This window comes from Panthera uncia, chromosome B1 (assembly GCF_023721935.1).
Source record: "Panthera uncia isolate 11264 chromosome B1, Puncia_PCG_1.0, whole genome shotgun sequence".
Taxonomy (NCBI): Eukaryota; Metazoa; Chordata; class Mammalia; order Carnivora; family Felidae; genus Panthera; species Panthera uncia.
In genome coordinates, this window is record NC_064811.1 from 40,044,365 (window position 1) to 40,065,185 (window position 20,821).

Below are 20,821 nucleotides of genomic sequence, written 5' to 3' on the forward strand. Positions count from 1 at the left end.
ATACTTAACCTCACTCACAAGAGCAAGACAAGTTAAAAACACAAAGAAAGCCAACCTATTAGACTTCCAAAGACCTCCAAAAGTCTGAGCACAATGTGTTGAAGTTACCTACTACGGAACAGAACTCTCAAATAATGCCAATGTGTAAATGAGTAACAATCTCCTTAGAAAACTATATGGCAATATTTGGCAAAGTTTTGAAATGTACACATCCTTTGACCCAGGAAAAATTTCACTTATAAGTATTTGTCTTATATAGTCACATATCTGCAAAATGATGTTCATAAAAGAATATTTGCTATAGCTTCATTTGCAAAAGCCAAGATTAGAAAAAAATAAAAGCCTACCTATATTAATATACATCTATAGAATACCAAGAAGACTTTTTTTTTTAACATGAAATTTATTGTCAAATTGGTTTCCATACAACACCCAGGGCTCATCCCAACAGGTGCCCTCCTCAATACCCATCTCCCACCCCCCATCAACCCTCAGATTGTTCTCAGTTTTTAAGAGTCTCTTATGGTTTGGCTCCCTCCCTAACTTTTTCCCCCCTTCCCCTCCCCCATGGTCTTCTGTTAAGTCCAAGAAGACTTTTAAAAGAATGGCAAAGCTCAGTACGTATTAACGGAATAACCTAGGTATAATGGGTGCATACCACTCACACATACACACACACACACACACACACGCGCGCGCGCGCGCGCTACTAAATAATATAGAATACCTCTTTAAAAAAATAAAGAAATACGTGTTTGCAAGTGGGAAAAGAAACTGGGACAGTTTGGATAAGGGGAGGGTTTGGGCTGGGAGTAGAAAATTGCTACTACAGATTTTTGTACCATGTAACTTGCCTACCACAGTAGCCAAGGGAAAAGACTACATAAAGAAAGACATAGTGTATTGACAGTGAAACATAATAGTTTCATGAGGTGACCTTTCAGTATGGTTGCTTCCTCTTAATTTAAATGGTACCAGGAAAAGCTTCTGATTTAGTGTTGTGTCTTCCTTCAGCGCACAACAGTGTTGGAATCTTTTTTTTTTTTTTTCCATTTGTTCTATTAATTTGTTTACTAAAAAAACAAATACTGAGTTCCTATTATGAGCAAGCAGCATCTGTGAACCAAAGAGGGCTCAGAGGACTCACTGTGGAAAGCTTAGACCCTTTACCCTTCAGCCACTGGGTCTGGGGAACAAAACTTATAGTAAAGTCCTCCAACCCTCTCTCACCTGAATGCCTACTCTTTCTTGCTTATATGAAGAGATAACCCAAAAGGGATCCCTCCAGATCACTGTCTAGAGTTAGTATAGAAAGACTGTCATTGGTACATAAAGTGGACTCCATCCAGTAGAAAACAAAGGAGTGAAGGAATGGGTTATGATGCGACCTTGCAATGAGTTGAGAGGAGGGGGGAGCAAAGAAAATCCTAGACAGATAAAAATTTTGATAGGTACTGGACACGGTGATGATTAATTTTATGTCACAGGGTGCCCAGATATTTGGTTAAACATTTTCTGGGTGTGTCTGTGAGGATGTTTTGGGGAAGAGATTAATATTTGAATTGGCAGAGTGAACAACTGGTAGAGTGACCTGAAAGCAGGTAGACTGAGACTCCCCAGTGTGAGTGGGCCTCATCTAATCAGTTGAAGGCCTGAGGAGCATGAATAGGTGGACTCTTCTGGAGTAAGAAGAAACTCCTCCTGGGGCGCCTGGGTGGCGCAGTCGGTTAAGCGTCCGACTTCAGCCAGGTCACGATCTCGCGGTCCGTGAGTTCGAGCCCCGCGTCAGGCTCTGGGCTGATGGCTCGGAGCCTGGAGCCTGCTTCTGATTCTGTCTCCCTCTCTCTCTGCCCCTCCCCCATTCATGCTCTCTCTCTGTCCCAAAAATAAATAAAAAAACGTTGAAGAAAAAAAAAGAAGAAACTCCTCCTGCCTGCCTGCCCTGAGCTGGGACATCTCAAACTGAAACATGGGTTCGTCTCGGAGCAGCTTTCAGACTGGAACTTATCAGCAGCTCCCCTCGGTCCTCAGCTTACCCACTCCAGATCTTGGGACTTCTCAGCCTCCAGAACCACGTGAGCCAATTCCTTGTAATAAATTTCTTTTTAGACACATACACACCCTATTGCTTCTGTTTCTCTGGAGAAACTCATAAAAACATCTTTTCAGGTTTGATTTCCTCTTTGATCCAAGGAAAGAGTATGTCCCAGGGGAGAAAAAGGTGTCCACATTACAAAAGATATATAGAAGGACATTAACTAAGCAGTTAAAAATAAGAAGCAACACGGGGTGCCTGGGTGGCTCCGTCGGTTAAGCGTCTGACTTCGGCTCAGGTCATGATCTCACCGTTTGTGAGTTTGAGCCCCACGTCCAGCTCTGTGCTGACAGCTCAGAGCCTGGAGCCTGTTTCGGATTCTGTGTCTCCCTCTCTCTCTGCCCCTCCCCCGCTCACACTCTGTCTCTCAATAATAAATAAATGTTTAAAAAAATTTTTTTAAAAATAAGAAGCAACATCAAAGTACAACGAATTCGAGTAAAAAAAAATCATGGTGTAGCTACACATTAGAGTATCACACAGGTAGAAATAAACTTGTAGACTGAGAAAATAGTCTCAGTGTATTAATATAAATTAGAGAATAACAGATACAATACACTTATAAAAGGATAAAATGTATACATGGTGGTATATATATATAAATACATTTAAAGCTCTAGAAATATATATACCATACAGCAGTAATAAGAATAACATTGTGTATATAAACCATAATTTCTTTATCCATTCATGATGCTAAGTGAAATAAGCCATACAGAGAAAGACAGATACCATATCACTCTTATGTGGATCCTGAGAAACTTAACAGAAACCCATGGGGGAGGGGAAGGAAAAAAAAAAAAAAAAAGAGGTTACAGTGGGAGAGAGCCAAAGCATAAGAGACTCTTAAAAACTGAGCACCTGAATTCCATGGCAATTTAGTTTCTCAAAGGGATAGATTTTTTTTTACATGTCCTTGGCACTTGGGCCCTCGAAGGATAAGCACACTCGGGTAGTTATCTTGCAGAACAAGTTTTGTATTTCTTTTTTTTTTTTTTTTTTTTTAATTTATTTTTGGGACAGAGAGAGACAGAGCATGAACGGGGGAGGGGCAGAGAGAGAGAGAGACACAGAATCGGAAACAGGCTCCAGGCTCCGAGCCATCAGCCCAGAGCCCGACGCGGGGCTCGAACCCACGGACCGCGAGATCGTGACCTGGCTGAAGTCGGACGCTTAACCGACTGCGCCATCCAGGCGCCCCAACAAGTTTTGTATTTCTTAAACCAAGCTACCTATCATTTACAAGCAGTATGATTCGGCACAGCAATATATATTCCCAATTAGCTCTAAAATTGAAGGAAAACACTAAGTCCCATAGCAAGTTCCATAGAACACTGTTTCTGAAAGGATCTACAAGTTTGAAAAAATAGTGAGCCAAAGGGACTTTACTCTCCTAACGTGAACTGTTTATTTAAGATGAGGGGTTGGGGGTGACAATAAGCAGCTTCTTTTCACTCATTTGATCCCCTGTTATATAAGTCTAAAGGTCTTCGGTAGTATTTTGAGGACTGCTGGTCAAAGTCGTTTATTACTCACAGAGCATGTTTATGCAATAGAGTAATGGCCAAGCCGAATAAAAGAGAGAAGTAAGCTTTTCAGAAACACTTACAGTGTTGTTTTATATGTAACATAATTTATTTCTCAATAAACTCACGCTCCCTCAAAGATTTCTACAGATTTGACATCCTCACTGAGCTTTCCCTAAAAGGAAATGGAGGTGGACTATTTTTCCATAATAAGAACCCAGAAACGATTTTTGAATGTAAAAGGATACTCATGTTACCATAAGTACAAAAATATAAGTGTGCTGCACTAAATACAAATTACTAATCAAGAACTCTGTACCAACCTCTCAATGTAATTACAGTGTGATTGAGGATGCCCTCAACTGCTCAAGCAGTTGTAGTGTCTTTCAATATGAGATTTTGAAACAATGAACCATTTAACAATGTTTATAGTATATCACCCATTATAACAACTAAAAAGAACAGAAATTACTTTCTATATTCCCATATACATGCATGCAAAACTTTTGCACAAGAACATTTACCATGGCTTCTTTTTTTTCCCACAGTAGCCCCAAATCTGGGTAACTCCCAAACTACCTATCAATAGAGACTAGTAAAAAAAAAAAATTATGGTACATTCTTTTATTATACTAATATTCAACTACCAAAAAGAATGAGACAAATTTATATGAGCTAATATAGAACAATCTCTAATTTATACTGTTAAAAATATCTAAGAACTAAAAAAAAATACACACACACACACACACACACACACACACACACATATATATACAAGCAACATGATTCTGCTTGTTGATATATGTTGATATATATATATAAAATCTCCCATTTGTGCTTAACAAAAAAAGCGGCAGGTGCTACGGACATGGAAAATGATGGACTAAAACCTGGAGACAGTGTTTATCTTGATCCAGAGTAGAAGAATCATTACTTTCATTATGCAAAATTTAGAACTATTTCCACTTATGTCATTATTTCATAATAACATAAAAACTAATAATGATCCTAAGGCTCATCTTCCTTTATGTTCTAATTTGATTCTTCAACTAGGGTATGTATAGAGTACCAAGAGCAACGTGTAGCTTCCAGGAAAATCAAGGGTGTTTACTGAAAAGACTCTGGTAGCATAACAAGGATACTGAAATAGCTCACTAATCTGCAACTAAACAGAGCACGGTGAACACACACACACACACAGCCTCCATTCTCTCCGAAAACTGATCAAGATAGCAGTAAAAGAATTTTACAAGACTTAAAAACCAAAAGGGCAGCGAGAATGGGAGAGGAGGTAAAGAGCAGACGGAAATGCCCAACTAACACATCCCACCCCAGTAAGAGCGAGTCCTCGGTAGGCAAGGGGAAGTCAGATGGCTATGCATCCATGCAGCCATCACTCATTCACTGAAATTATTTACTGAGTGTGCAGTATGCCAAGCTCTGGAGACACAACCATGAGCAAACGGGAAAACAATCCCCGTCCTCACAAAGCCAAAAGTCTAACGAGAGAGCAACTAAAATATCTATTATCTTAGACAGATTTCGAGATAGGAGGCTGCGATGGGCGTTGAGATTTTAGATAGAAGGACGACTGAGGAGATGACATTTCAGTCACAGCAGGAGGAAAGTGAGTGAGTGAGCTTGCCACACAGAGCAAAGGGAAGATAATCCAGTCGATACTTTGCAACTCCCAAAGGTTTTGGAGAACTTCAGGACTCTGAAAGTGGGAGTAAAGGTGAAGTTAAAAACAAGAGGGCTGGTTGGAGGATTAAGAAAGACTGAGCACCCTCCCCCCTCTTCATTCCCTTCACCGGCTCTGCCCAGCAGGATGACCATCCTCCCTCCACCTTTCCACAGAGGGGCTGTCCTTTTTGGGAGAGAGCAAAACAGAAATGCTGACTGGTGGATGCTATAGTTGAAGACAAGGTATCACACCGAAGACAAGCAGCTCCAGCAAAAATTTATATACCAAATATCAGAAACACTATCTTCTGCCTCTAGGTCCCCAGAACATTAGCGACTATGCCTAAACCCTGCCATTTGGGGTACTGGACTCTGACAAACCCCAGAAAAAGATCTGACATTGACGATGCATTCAGATGATTACACACTGAAGACCACAGTCCAAAAGGCCCCTCCCAGTACACAGGGCTTCCAGTCTGTTTAGTGCCTCAGTTGTAAAGCACAGCATGTTACAACAGACATACATGTCAGGAGAAGGCAAAACTTTTGGAGGAAACAGATCACACGGGGAGAAAAAACTTCAAAATATACATACATAGATTACATATATGTATTTAATGTTCTCAAAAAACAGCAAAAATTGCAGCATTGTAAAAATGCTGGGCCTAAACCAGATACATAAAGTCTAGATGAGAGGTGGTTGGTGAAAGCCTTTTTTTCTTATCTTTTTATCTAGTCGCTGGCCATCTAAATGATTAACAGAGAAGGTGGAATGTACCTGGATCATTACCCAGGATTGATCCACTTCCTTTCAGGCAGAAAGAGACCTAAGGTATTGAATTGTAATTTGCAAGCTGCAATTTCAATTAGTGATTGCCCTTCCTTCCCCAATCTTCCCCCTAAAATGAAAATAAAGTTGTGGCTAAAAATCAAGCCCCGCTAATCTTCGAATCTTTGGTCTCTTTATTTTATTATGGCTTCTAATATGAGAATGAAAAGGCCAGCATTCTCATTTTAGTGGTAGATTAATTTTGGCAAAATCCATTCACATACATGCATCTAAGTTTTTATGTAACTTACTATCGGACTGACCATGAGACATGCTAGTCTCCTTTTATGTAACAATCCATGGATTACTAGTTTCTTTAAAGTGAGTGACCCTGCAAGAGTTTCATTCAAGAACTCAAGAGAGTCATCTTGGATGGTTGTTTATTGCCAAAAAACACACTGGACAAATTTCAAAAGAAACAAAATCGCAATAAACAAATCTGAAGCTGTAACACAAACACTGTCACAGTATTGGATTAAATGTATCACTGTCTCATCTTGATGCTAGGTAGCATTAGTCCTTAGCTACTACAGCCCACAACACTGGGGGTTTTCCTGGTATGTCAGGAAGAATAAGTAGCAGGGAATACGTCTTCTTTTTTTTTTTTTTTTTTTTTTTTTTTTTTAATTTTTAACGTTTATTTATCTTTGAGACAGAGAGAGACAGAGCATGAATGGGGGAGGGACAGAGAGAGAGAGACACACACAGAATCGGAAGCAGGCTCCAGGCTCTGAGCCTTCAGCCCAGAGCCCGACGCAGGGCTCGAACTCACAGACCGCGAGATTGTGACCTGAGCTGAAGTCGGACGCCTAACCGACTGAGCCACCCAGGCGCCCCGGGAATATGTCTTCTAAGTACAATGGTGGGGTAGAAACATCTATTCTGAGGAATCCTCACCACTCTTCCCCAAATTTTATAATCTCAGATTATATAGCAGATGTCTCTGAAATTAGCTACTAAATTACAGAATAAAATATAGTCAGTATCAGACTATTCTGAAAGAACTATTAAAAGCTCTGGCTGGAACAATGACATTATGTTTTGTTAGAAGAACAAAGGGCACCCCACAACAATGTCTTTTAAGGCTAAGGGCAACTTAAAATACAAATCTTTACTAAGCATTTACCATCACAGGAGGAGCTGGAGATGGAAAGGCCAGTGAGACCCGGCTCATGGTATCAAGTGGGTCACATCAGAGGAGATAAACATGTAAGCAATTAAAAGATGACAATATCAGAATCTAGGAGCATGAAAAATTATTATGATAAAGCAGAGATTCGTACAGCTTGAAGACGATCACTATGTAAGAGGGGAACAATGTGGGAAGTTTAGAAGGACGAGCAGAGGCTTAAAAATACAGAAGGGTTAATAGTATTTTCGATTGAGAGAAAAAAAAACACACCAGGACAAAAGAACACACAGAGGATACATGAAGTGTCATAGCATATGTCAGGATAGGAGAATCATGAGACATCATACAAACCATAACAAGACTATGAAGAGGTTGGAATGATCCACCAAGAACTTGAATTCATTCCATAGCAATGAAAAGTGAGCAAGGTTTTTAAAGGGAAAAGGTGATAATATTTATGTTTTAGATGAAGCAAAGTCTGGTGAGAAGAAAAAAATGGCAAGGTGATAAACCACTTATCTACTGGTTACTGCAATGATCTAGAATGCATGAACCTGACCCTGAGCTAGAAAAGGGACAATGGCATTGGAAGAAAAAGGAAGGAGGAAGATATAAAAGTTACCACTTTATAAACTCAGTCAAATTAGGCAACTTCAGTTTCAAGGCTTTTACTCTCAAGAACTTTGTATTTCAAAATTAAAATTCCTTTAAGAATAAAATTTGAGATCCAGCAGGACCACACCACATGTTGTTACTTATGAAATATTTTATAAAATAGGTAAAGTGTTAAAAAAAAAAAAAACCATATGAATTTAAAGTTGCTGAAGCTAGGGGTATCTGGCTGGCTCAGTTGGTGGAAGGTACGACTCTTGATATCAGGGTTATGAGTTCCAGCTCCACGTCAGGAGTAGAGATTACTTAAAAATTAAAATCTTGAAAGAAAAAGAAGAAAAGAAAGAAAAAATAAAGTTGCTGAAGGCAGGCAATGGGTTCCAAGGGTTCGCTACACTATAATCCCTACTTTTATACAAACTTGAAATTCTTCATAAACATTTTTCTCTTTTCAGGTTTATTCAGATAGAACTGACAAATGCAAGTGTAACGTATTTAAAGTGTACAATGTGGGGCACCTGTGTGGCTCAGTGGATTAAGTGTCTGACTCTTGGTTTTGGCTCAGGTCATGATCTCACGGTTTCATGGGTTCAAGACCCGCATCAGGCTCCACATAGACAGTGTGAAGTCTGCTTGGGAGTCTCTGTCTCCCTCTGTCTCTCTCTGCCCCTCCCCACTTGTGCTGCCTCTCTCTCTCTCTCTCTCAAAATAAATAAATCAACTTAAAAAAGTGTACATTGTGATGATCTGATGTATGTACACACTGTGGAAGGATTCCCACCACTGACTTGATTAACATGTCCATCACTTTATATATCTACCCGATCTCCACCCCCTCCTTTTTTGGTGAGACCACATAAGTTCTACCCTTAGGAAACTTCAGTTTTATAAAACAGTAGTATCAACTAGTCACCATGATCCATAAACTTTTTGTAATGTGTATTTTTTAAAAAGTGGCTCCCTTTCTTACTGTATGCTGGCTAAGCAGGCTAGTATAGCACATGATCACGTAATGAACAGACCACTGATGAAGAAAATAACACTTTATAGATTAAGCACATTTATAATCCAACCTCATAACCATTAACTCATATCTACAAGTCCTTGTAATCTTATTTTTAAGGCAGAACTTCACACACATGCTCTAAAATATGTATGCACTGATAAAAACAAAATCATTATTTTGTTACATAGGAAGCAACTATGGAAGGATTTAATGTATGTTTTAAAACATACATTTTGGCTAATGATCTTTTACATATTATTATTTATTAGACCTCATATACATTTGTGCATGGATGCTTTCTTCACAGTTTTTTTCCTACTTAGTGACAGCAAGAAACTGCTCACAGGCATGCACGTACCTACCCACATACCTTCGCAATCTTAGCAACGCGAGGTCCAACACTTCACTAAGAAAATGAACACATAACAATACTTCCAATTTCCCACCTTTCTTAGGTCACCACCTATTCTCTCTTCTGTTCCTTTCCTCCCTTCCTTCCTTCCTTCCCAGGAAGTACAGCAGAATGAGTAAGCTTACAGGCTTTCAAGCCATTAGTGTGCCTAACTCCTCATTCTGGCTTTGAGCTTCGGACAAGTAACAAACGCTCTGGGGTCTCAAATCACTGGCGAATACTGAGCCCTAACCCAGCTGTATAAGGAATAAATACATTTCAGCTGTTACATCCTCTACCTTTATCTTCATTGTGATCATCTCGCTTCTAACCTACATTGGGATCTTGATACATTACACATTCAGCCCCTTCAAACTCCGGAAGTTATTTCCTAAAGTTGTATCACCCTACTAAAATTGTTCTCAGGCTGCTTAATTCCTAGGTCCAATAACTTCTCTCAGTGTTCCTTGTACTCTGTCTCTCTATATCATTTGGCAATAATAATGCCATTGCACATACTCTTTTCCTTGATATTGTAATCTGCTCTTTTGGCTTTATCACCCTAACGTAGATGATGCCAAAAATCTCTATTTCTTGTCCCCATATCTCTGGTCACCAACAAAGAATTCCCAGGTACCAATCAAATAATTCCACATTGTTTAGATTGCCAGGATTGTGACCTTACCACACACAAAAGAAAAATTATCTCATTCCCCTTTTCTACCCCCATAATATTCTCATGTTCTTTACCTGACATCATCTCTTCTAACACTTCAAAGAACTTTTAACCTTTACTTTCACTCAAAAACATCTACTCCTATTTAACTGCCAACTCCTACTGATTTCATCATTTACCTTACTTTCCTCTGCCACCACTGCCATTGTTAATGCTCTAGTTCAAGACTCTTTTCATTCCAGCCTGAATTATATACAACAGCTAAATAGTAGTCTCTGCCTTTAAAGATTTTAAAGTAATCTCTCCACCCAACGAGGGGCTCAAACTCACAACCCCAAGATCAAGAGTTGCATGCTCTACCGACTGAGCCAGCCAGGCCCCCCTTAACTCTCTGCCTTCAATCTCTTCTCTCTCCTAGGGTCCAACAACTGAATTATCTATCACGACAACCTTCACCACTCTCTAGAATCTGACTCAAACATTTGCTTTCAGTCTCTCTCTTCCTTCCTCCTTACCATAAGCTCTAATCACATGGAGCTTCCCACACCGTTTAAGTATGCTTCATGCACTATATGTCTAAAAATAAATTTACTGGTTTATTGTAAGTTTGGTGACTGCCATGTCATCAACTTGCAGAATAGTCTAGGTTCTCCTTTATTTGCTCTTATGTTTTATCTGTCTCAACAATTCCCACTTGGTGAAATCCATTTTTGTTCTTTGGTAACCCGCAGTAACATATTAAGGTGGATTCTAAAGTCATTACGGCTTTCTAGATCACCACTTGACCAGCCTATCCCTTAATTACCTTTTAAAGACTATTTTTTTAGAGCAGTTTCAGGTTCACAGCCAAAACTGAGTGGAAGGGACAGATTTCCCATACACCCCATTCCACACTTGCACAGTCTCCCCACCAGAGTATTACATTTGTTACTAGTGATGTACCCAGGGTGACACTTCCTAATCATCCAAATTCCATAACCTACATGACAGTCCACTCTTGGGTGCTGTGCATTCTGTGGCTATGGACAATGTACGATGACACGTATCCAGCACTGTAGTATCACACAGCGTACTTTCACTGCCCTAAAAATCCTCTGTGTTGTGCCTTTTTGCTCCTCCACGCACAATCCCTGGCCCCCCTGGTCTTTTTACTGTCTCCCTAAATTTTGCCTTTTGAAGGATGTCATATAGTTGGAACTATACAGTATGTAGCCTTTTCAGATTGGCTTCGTTTAATTTTTTTTTTTTTCAAGTACATTATTTCCTTTGGAAATTTTGTTATTAGAATGGTTAATACAAAAGTCAAGAAAATATTTCAGATTTATAGGTCAGCTCTACTCACCAAGGGTTCAGCCATTACAACTTCAATTTTCTTTTCAGCTTGAACAGCAAATTCTGCAAAGAGGCTCTTGATGACATATTCACCAGGCTTGACATCTGGGTCAATCGTAATGCTTGACATGATGATATTCTTTTTTCCCAAAGTGGAATGAAAGTTGGAAGAAGCACAGTACTTATTCACTTTGCTGACTGGTGCTGAAGCTAAAAACAAAAGAAACAAAAGAACTCTACTTTAATTATCAACACAATGAGACCTACCACAACCACCCCATTTAATATACACTCTGCCCCTAAAACCCATCCAGATCTCCCCATCTGGATTATCATGCTCTATTTTTGTCTATTACACTTGCTACATTCTAACAAATGGCCCAACTATAATTTAGTTATGTGTTATCTATTATGTACTGTTTTTCTCTTGACCCTACTAATGTGAATTTCATAAGAACAGGGTTTTTCCTTTGTCTTTTTTGTTCATTGATGAATCCCAAGTACTCAGAACAATGCCTAGCATACACTGGGTACAATAAATATGCACTGAATGAATGAATGAATTCTAAACACCGTTGTGAGCAATGAAGGAAATAAAACAGATGTGATTAAATGAAACAGGGATCGGTTAGGGCACTGATAGATACTATCATGGAAAGCACGCCCAGGAAAGGCCTCACCGGCGTGCCTGGGTGGCTCAGTCAGTTAAGTGACGGCCTTTGGCTCAGGTCACGATCTCCTGGTTCATGAGTTCAAGCCCTGCATCAGGCTTCACGCTGACCGTGTACAGCCTGCTTGGGATTCTCCACCCCCGCCCCCCACCTCTCCCCCACTTAGGCATGCTCACTCTCCTCTCGCTCTCAAAAAAATAATAAACTTAAAAAAAAAAAAAAAAAAAAAAGGAAAGCCCTCATTGTAGAAGCAACATTTGAACTCAGATCTAGATGATGAAAAAGAGGCAGCAAGGCAAAGCACCAGGAAAAGTGCTAACTTGAGTGTGTATGTTTGATAAACAAAAAGAAGACCAGTGTGGCGGGAACCCAAAGGATGCTTGGAAGCAGAGGTGAAGGGCAATCTGAGATGAGGTCAAAATCATTAGTCAGGGACTTAGAACTTTGTAGGAAAGTCAGATTTTATTCTAAATGAAATTAAAATTCAATGGGAAGTATTAACTTGGGAGGGATAGGACCCGGCTTCTCTTAAAAGATCTCTCTGGCTCCTCTGGAGAATGGACTGGAAGAGGGCAGAGGCAGAACCAGGGAAGCCACCACACAGATCCAGCCGAGATGATCCCGGCTCGGACTAAGAGGATGAAAGAGCACAGGAGAGAAGGAAAGGCCTTCCCATCTATCATATGTTAGTGAATTCGGCATCAAGGTGAAAGAATGGCATTAACAGTGACTTGTAGGGTTTTTATTAGAATCATTCAGAGGGTGGTGGTGCCGTTTGCTCAGATAGGGCTGTCCCAGTGCCTGGCAAACAGTCCGCTGCACCAGCTGTGGCACACAAAGAGCACTACTGACTGCTACATGCTTTTATCTACACAGGTTTTGTTCTCTTGACTGCCTGGGCAATCTACCCGGCTTCGTATCAACAGTTTATCCGGTCACCTTGCTCTTCCAGCCACCTGCATAATACAGACCCTTCCAGCCTCGAACTTCAGCTTATGTCATCCTCTGTGGCCTAGAGTATTCACTGAAAAACCTGCAAGCTGGTACTTCTCTACCTCGACCTGACCTCTAGGTAATACTCTTTCGTGTGGTGTCGCAAAAGCAAACCCTACCTTGCAAAGGGAAGAACACAATTATTCAAATGCTGAATTCCTAGGTGTGTGTGCATAACTATGGGACAGTAAGTTTATTCTCTGGGTGGTTCGGTCACTTTAGCATCTGACTTCAGCTCAGGTCATGATCTCATGGTTCGTGAGTTCGAGCCCCATGTCAGGCTCTGTGCTGACAGCTCAGAGCCTGGGGCCTGCTTCAGATTCTGTATCTCCCTCTTTCTCTGCCCCTACTCCCCTGCTCACTCTCTGTCTCTCTCTCTTAAAAATAAAGATTAAAAAACTTATTATAAATATATACTCTCCAAACTCACAAATTGTTGTTAAAAAAAAAACAAAAAACAAAAACAAACCTACTCTACCAAACATAGTGTGTCAAGATATATAAAAGTGACCTGTGATAACTCCAAAAGAATGTTCTAGAAAGCAATACAGAGTCAGGTTACAGCAGTTACTTCAGAAAAAATAACTGCAAATTAAGAAAAAAATATTTTTGAAAGACAGAATTTCCACTTGGCTACTGTTCATGCCCTAGTTATTATCTTTATTTATTTACTTATTTTCCCCACAAAACAGACTTTTTTCCTCCAAGATTAAAAATCAGTCCCATGTGATGCTTATATATTAAAAAGTAAAGAATATTACACATTTTTAATACTGCACTTAAAACTAAATTATCTTTGTGTCACATCAAATTAAAATATAATATGTATTGTAATCTAGAACTAAAATTATATAATAAGAACAATTCAAAACAAAAATTCACAGTCCTTTGAACACAGTACACACTATTTATTTTAAACAATGACCTGTTTGTTTACTCTGTTTCATGATCCAACATTGTGTATTATAAAGGAGAGGCTCTGTTAACAAACGTTATTGTGAAAAATGGTGATCTTAAAAGAAATCATTTTGGATCATTAAGAGTACTCTATATTTTATATCCATGTTATGTTGGAAAACTTTAGGTAATCATAAAATAGTAAAAATCAAACAAAAACCAACAACAACAATAAAAAACTACTCAGAGAGTTTCCTGAAGTTTAATTTACATTTTAGACATAAAAACAAAAACATTTTCAAGATTTTGACTTAAAGTAGTTGTTACAGGATATATCTTTTTTTTAAGATTTGTAAGTCTCAAAATAAGATTCATAAGATCATAAAAGAGTTACAAAGTTTTTTTGTCTTTAACTTTACAATAAGTGTAACCAAAGAATCAGCCTTGTAATAGGCCTGGTACTTAATTTCTAGACTTTGATGAGGTATAAACTTCTTAAATGACATTATTTGAATAGTTTCTTTAAAAAAGAAAAAAAAACTTTAATTAAAATAACTTCTCACATTTTACTTTGTTATACTTCCTAAAAAGCATAAACATAAATTAAGCATAAATGATCACTACATATCAAAACTGCATATTTTAAGAAATTTGCCAATAAAGCTAAAAATTTTAGGAATATCTGTACTTATCTTCTATTGTGTTCCAAATATCTGCACTAGCTTCCAAAATAAAAATATTTCAAGTTTGAAAAAAAATCCAATTTTTATGAAAAATGTTTTTAAATCAAATTAATTTCAATTATATTTCTTAATAAGTATTCATGAATGTTTGTTGAATTAATTAATACCCAAAAGTAACACTTAACAGATCTACTGATTGAAAGTCCAGGCCGCAAAACATTCTAATGTTGATATGAGGGGACCGGCAAAATAAATTATAATCTAATAAACAGAACGTTCTATAGACCACTGAAATGACATCATCAAAAGTACTGAATGGGGGTGTGCCTGGGTGACTCGGTTGAGCACCCAACTCTTTTTTTTTTTTAATTTTTTTTTCAACGTTTTTTATTTATTTTTGGGACAGAGAGAGACAGAGCATGAACGGGGGAGGGGCAGAGAGAGAGGGAGACACAGAATCGGAAACAGGCTCCAGGCTCCGAGCCATCAGCCCAGAGTCTGACGCGGGGCTCGAACTCACGGACCGCAAGATCGTGACCTGGCTGAAGTCAGACGCTTAACCGACTGCGCCACCCAGGCGCCCCAAGCACCCAACTCTTGATTTCAGCTCAGGTCACGATCCCAGAGTCGTGGGATTGAGCCCCACATCGGGCTCTGCACTGAACGTAGAGCCTGCTTAAGATTCTCTCTCTGCCCCTCTCTTCCCCTTCCCCACTTGTTCTCCTTCTCTCTCAACAACAACAAAAAAACCAACAACAAAACAACAAAACCTGAACGGCACAGGAAAACACTCAACATACAGAGTTGAGTGCAAAAAAGGTCATAACACAGTATATAAAAGCAAAATAAAATAAAAAGGCAGAAAGAATATTTGCAGCATAGAACAAACACAGAGTTCATCACTTTTATCTCCATCTACAAAGCTCTAATGGCGTCAGCTGGAAAAAGACCCTCACCCCCAAACCAAAAACTATAGGCAAAAGATATGAACAAACAAGTTACAATATTTAATCTCACTAATACTTTTTAAACAAGTAAAAATTAGATGACACTTATCAAAGTGGTTTCCCAGCCCACCAGTTTGTGTTTCACTAATGTTTCACCTTTGGTAAAGATGTGTGAATTTCTCTCATATTTTGCTAACGGAGAAGAAACAGAGGTGATTGCTCCAGGCAAGGTGAAAAGACCAGTTTCCACATAACTAGATTAACTTGATACCCCCTGACTGCTTGAGATAAATATTTCATAATGTAAAACAATAATATTTCCCTACATGTTACCATAAAATTTTGAAAAATTTATGTGAGCTTATGAGAGAATGAAGACATAACCGTTAGAGCATAATTCTTAACACAATGTAGGCACTGAATTACAAATTGTAGAAACCCAATGTCATATCAAACATCCTTGGAATATAAATCTACTAAACTCTAACTGCTAATAACAAGAATAAAGCCACAACCTGAATAATTAAAATATAGCAATAGAAGCTAGCATGCCTATTCTTTCTTTTAGATAAAGCGCAAATAAAAAAATAAATATAGCATTTTTGGACAGCTTATTCTATATAGCACTGCACTAGCATATTTACTAAAACAATTCTTTTTTTCATGTTAAGACTCCTATACCCTTGTAAAATAAATTTAAATTCAGTCAAAGAGAGCAGACAAGCCTTAATGGGAGACATGTTTGGTTTTGTTACTTGATAGCAGCAATTCTCAGCCTTTTTTTTTTTTTTTTACCTGCCTCCACTGTGCTCTTATGCACAGCACTCTAAACAGTAACACGACTCAAAATACAGAGTGATTCTCAACAACTGGGATGGTTCCAACAGGGATAAGTAGGGGCGGGTAGATGTAGTTTAAAAAGATCCCAGTGGAGTCTATGAAAAAATACCTATAGCACCCTTATCCCAAGAACAGGTCTTTAGGGGTAAAAATTCCCACTTTAGTCACAATCTTTTATATGCATGTGCATACATTCATGTATAGAAATGCAGAAATATAACAAAGTTTTGTACAACTGCTTACTATTATTACTTACACTGGCCAACAATAAAAATTTTGATGATCACCCACCACCCCTGGCAAAAAAAAAAAGTATCACGCAAATGGCATTGGAACAAGAACAAATATAAAAAATAGCTCTGTATTTAAAAAGCAAGACCAATTGGGGCGCCTGGGTGGCGCAGTCGGTTAAGCGTCCAACTTCAGCCAGGTCACGATCTCGCGGTCCGTGAGTTCGAGCCCCGCATCGGGCTCTGGGCTGATGGCCCGGAGCCTGGAGCCTGTTTCCGATTCTGTGTCTCCCTCTCTCTCTGCCCCTCCCCCGTTCATGCTCTGTCTCTCTCTGTCCCAAAAATAAAATAAAAAATGTTGAAAAAAAAAAATAAAAATAAAAATAAAAAGCAAGACCAAAATTCTAGTTTAAAAAAGCAAGTCTATCCCAACAAGTTCTTTTGTGGATATCAACAAGCTGATTCTAAAGTTTATATGGAGAGGCAAATGACCCAGCATAGCCAACACAATACTGAAAGAGAACAAAACTGGAGAACTTACACTGCCTGACTTCAAGACTCACTTTAAAGCTACGGTAATAGAGACAATGTGGTTGGTACTGGTGGGAAAAAAAAAAAAAAAAAAAAAGATCAGAGGAATAGGACAGAGAACCCAGGAATAGACCCACAAATGATCTTTGACAAAGAAGCAAAGGCAATCAATGGGAAAAGGAGGTTTTTCCACAAATGGTGCTGGAATAACTGGAAATCCACAGGCAGAAGAAAAAGAAAAAGAAAAGGAAGAAGAATCTTCTAAACACAGAACTGACATTCACAGAAATTAACTCAAAATGGATTATAGATTTAAAAATGAAATGGAAAACTATAAAATTCCCAGAATATAATATAGGAGAAAAGCCAGGTATTCTTGGGTTTGGCAATGACTTTTTAGATATAACACCAAAATAGAAGCCACGAAAGAAAATTTGATAAATTGAGCTTTATAAAATTAATAACTTCAGCTCTACAAATGACACTATAAAGAGAATGAAAAGACAAGGCACAGATTGGGAGAAAATCTTTATAAAACACATCTGATAAAGGACTGCCATCCAAAATATATAAAGAATTCTTGGGGCGCCTGGGTGGCGCAGTCGGTTAAGCGTCCGACTTCAGCCAGGTCACGATCTCGCAGTCCGTGAGTTCGAGCCCTGCGTCAGGCTCTGGGCTGATAGCTCGGAGCCTGCAGCCTACTTCGGATTCTGTGTCTCCCTCTCTCTCTGCCCCTCCCCTGTTCATGCTCTCTCTGTCCCAAAAATAAATAAAAAACGTTGAAAAAAAATTTAAAAAAAAAAAAAAAAGAATTCTTGGGGTGCCTGTGTGGCTCAGTCAGTTGGGCAACCGACTTTGGCTCAAAACACCATCTCACAGTTCATGAGTTCGAGGCCCGTGTTGGGCTCTCGGCTGTCACCACAGACAGCCCACTTCAGATCTTCTGTCCCCCTCTCTCTGCCCCTCCCCTGCTCACTCTCTCTCTCTCAAAAATAATTAAACATTAAAAAAAATTCTCTTACGGGCACCTGAGTGGCTCAGTCAGTTAAGCGTCCAACTTCAGGTCAGGTCATGATCTCATGGTTCATGAGTTCGAGCCCCGCATTGGACTATGGGCTGACAGCTCAGAGCCTGGAGCCTGCTTTGGATGCTGTGTCTCCCTCACTCTCTGCCCCACTCCACTCATACTCTCTCTCAAAAATAAATAAAATATTTCAAGGGCGCCTGGGTGGCTCAGTCAGTTGAGCGTTTGACTTCGACTCAGGTCATGCTCTCGTGACCTGTGAGTTCAAGCCCAGCATCGGGCTCTGTGCTGACAGCTCAGAGCCCGAAGCCTCATTCAGATCCTGTGTCTCCCTCTCTCTCTGCCCCTACCCTGCTGTCTCTTTCTCTCAAAATATAAACAAACATTAATTAATAAATAAATAAAATATTTTTAAAAATAATAAAATAAAAAAATAAAAAATTCTCTTAAAAAAAGAATTCGTAAAAGTCAAAAAGAAAATAACCCAATTAGGAGTGCCTGGGTGGCTCAGTTGGTTAAGTAAGCATCTGACTGAGGCTCAGGTCATGATCTCATAGTTCAGGAGTTCGATCCCCGTGTCAGGCTCTGTGCTGACAGCTCGGAGCCTGGAGCCTGCTTCCGATTCTGTGTCCCCCTCTCTCTCTGCTCCTCCCCTGCTCACACGCTGTCTCTCTCTCAAAAATAAATAAAGATTTAAAAAAGAAAAAGAAGAAAAAGAACCCAATTAAAAAATAGGACAAATGTCTGCACAGACCCCTCCACAAAGAAGACGTACAGATGACAAACAAGCATATTAAAAGATGCTCCGTATGACAGGTCTTCAGGGAAATGCAAATTAAAACAACACTGACCCACCACTGTACGCGTACTAGGATGGCCAAAAAACCCAGAACGCTGACACACCGAATGCTGGTGAGAGTGCGGGGCCACAAGAACTCTCATTCATCATTGGTGGAAATACAAAACGGTACAGGCACTCTGGAAGACGGTTTAGAGGTTTCTTACAAAAATAAACATACTCTTACCAGATGACCCAGCAACCATGCTTGTTGGTATTTACCTAAAGGAGTTACAAATCCACACAAAAACCCATATAGGGAAGTTCATAGCAGCTTTATTCCTAAATGCCAAAACTTGGAAGCAACCAAGATGACCTTCAGTAGGTGAAGGTTTCAAAAATAAACTGTGGTGCATCCGGACAAGGGAACAGTATTCAGTGCTGAAACAGAATGAATGATCAAGCCAAGAAAAGACTTTAGAGGAAACCTAAATGCATATTATTGAGAGAAGCCTGAAGTCTGAAAAGTACATGGTATATGATTCCAACTATATGACATTAAGGAGAAGGCAAAAGTATGGAAGCAGGAAAAAGACGCATGGTTGCCAGGGGTCAGAGGCAGAGGCGGACAGGGGAGCGCAGGGAATAGGGGAGCACAGGTGATTTTGAGGGCCCTGAAACTATTCTGTATGAAATTGTAATGATGGGAACATGTCCTTATATTTGTCAAAACCCAAAGAATATACAACACAAGGAGTGAACCCTAATGGAAACTATGGATTTGGGGAGATTACCATGTGTCAAAATAGGTTCGTCACTTATAACAACTGTATCACATTAATATAAAATGTTAATAAGGGAAACTCGGGGCAGGATAAGGGGGTGCATGGGAACTGTTTGTACTTTCTCCTCAAATTTTCTGTAATCTGACACTGCTCTAAAAAATAAAGTCTGTGAATTCTTAACAATTCAAAAAGAAAGAAAGAAAAGCCCATTCTATCCCTGTCAGCCAGAACCAAAGATGCCTGGGAAGAGTCAAAATAAACAACAGCTCGAGCTAAAGTTTAAAACAATAATGTACTTGGATCAAGCTCAGAGAAAGGAAACAGATTATAAGTCAATTAAAAATAAAATGTCAAAAACACAAATCAGGTTACAAGGTAGACTGAAAGTAGAAACAAAGCTAGCAAAATCAATATTAGGGAATAATAGCAAATTTCAACTTTTGGTGAGGCCAGTCAGGTTGGTATAACCTCTCAACAAACTATCCAGCGAAAAACTGCACATTTGGAAGCAACTGTATCTGAAAAGGAAATAAGGAAATACAAATGATATGCATGCTGTGAGTACTGAAAGGTACAACATGAAGACATCATTTGATGACTTCAGTGAACACACATGGTTTGTTATTAAGGTGAGATGACCTCAAAATTTCTTCATAAATGAAGGACACTCATACCAGACACTGTTTATTTCTGATGGAAATGAAACAGTATTTAATACTTTATTAAGGTATTTTTCATATTTGTTCCTTTTATTTTATTAATTTTTTAAATTTTAATCCCAGTATAGTTAACATACAGTGTTAGTTTAGGTGTACAATATATTGATTTAATGGAATTCTATCGATTACTCAGTGCTCATCATGGTTAAGAGTACTTTTAATCCCCTTCACCTCTTTCACCCCCTGCCCCCAGCTCCCCTCTGGTAAGTACCAGTTTTGTTCTCTACAGTTCTAACAAACCTAGTCTTATTTCAAGTGACATGCTGGTAAATGCCTCTTTAAAAAAAAAAGAAAGAAAGAAAGAAAGTCTTCTGATTGATAGCATTTGCCAATTTCCATTGTGTAAATACCGTCATCATGATTGATTTCAAGCCACCAACAGTTTAACAACCAACTAGTTAAAATTCCTGGCAGTAACTAGATCCAGAATATACTACA

The 20,821-nt window shown here is 39.0% G+C and overlaps 1 protein-coding gene across 6 annotated transcripts in view; it reads right to left on the bottom strand.

Annotated features, from left to right (window-relative positions):
* The window catches only part of FRYL (FRY like transcription coactivator), a 269,670-nt gene that overhangs the window by 138,017 nt on the left and 110,832 nt on the right, over nucleotides 1-20,821 (bottom strand). For all 6 annotated transcript variants that reach the window (XM_049631993.1, XM_049631998.1, XM_049631996.1 and 3 more), the window contains one exon: nucleotides 11,296-11,495. In XM_049631993.1, coding sequence (XP_049487950.1) covers nucleotides 11,296-11,415 — 120 coding nt within the window. In that variant the 5' untranslated portion in view covers nucleotides 11,416-11,495. The remainder of the gene's footprint in view (nucleotides 1-11,295; nucleotides 11,496-20,821) is intronic.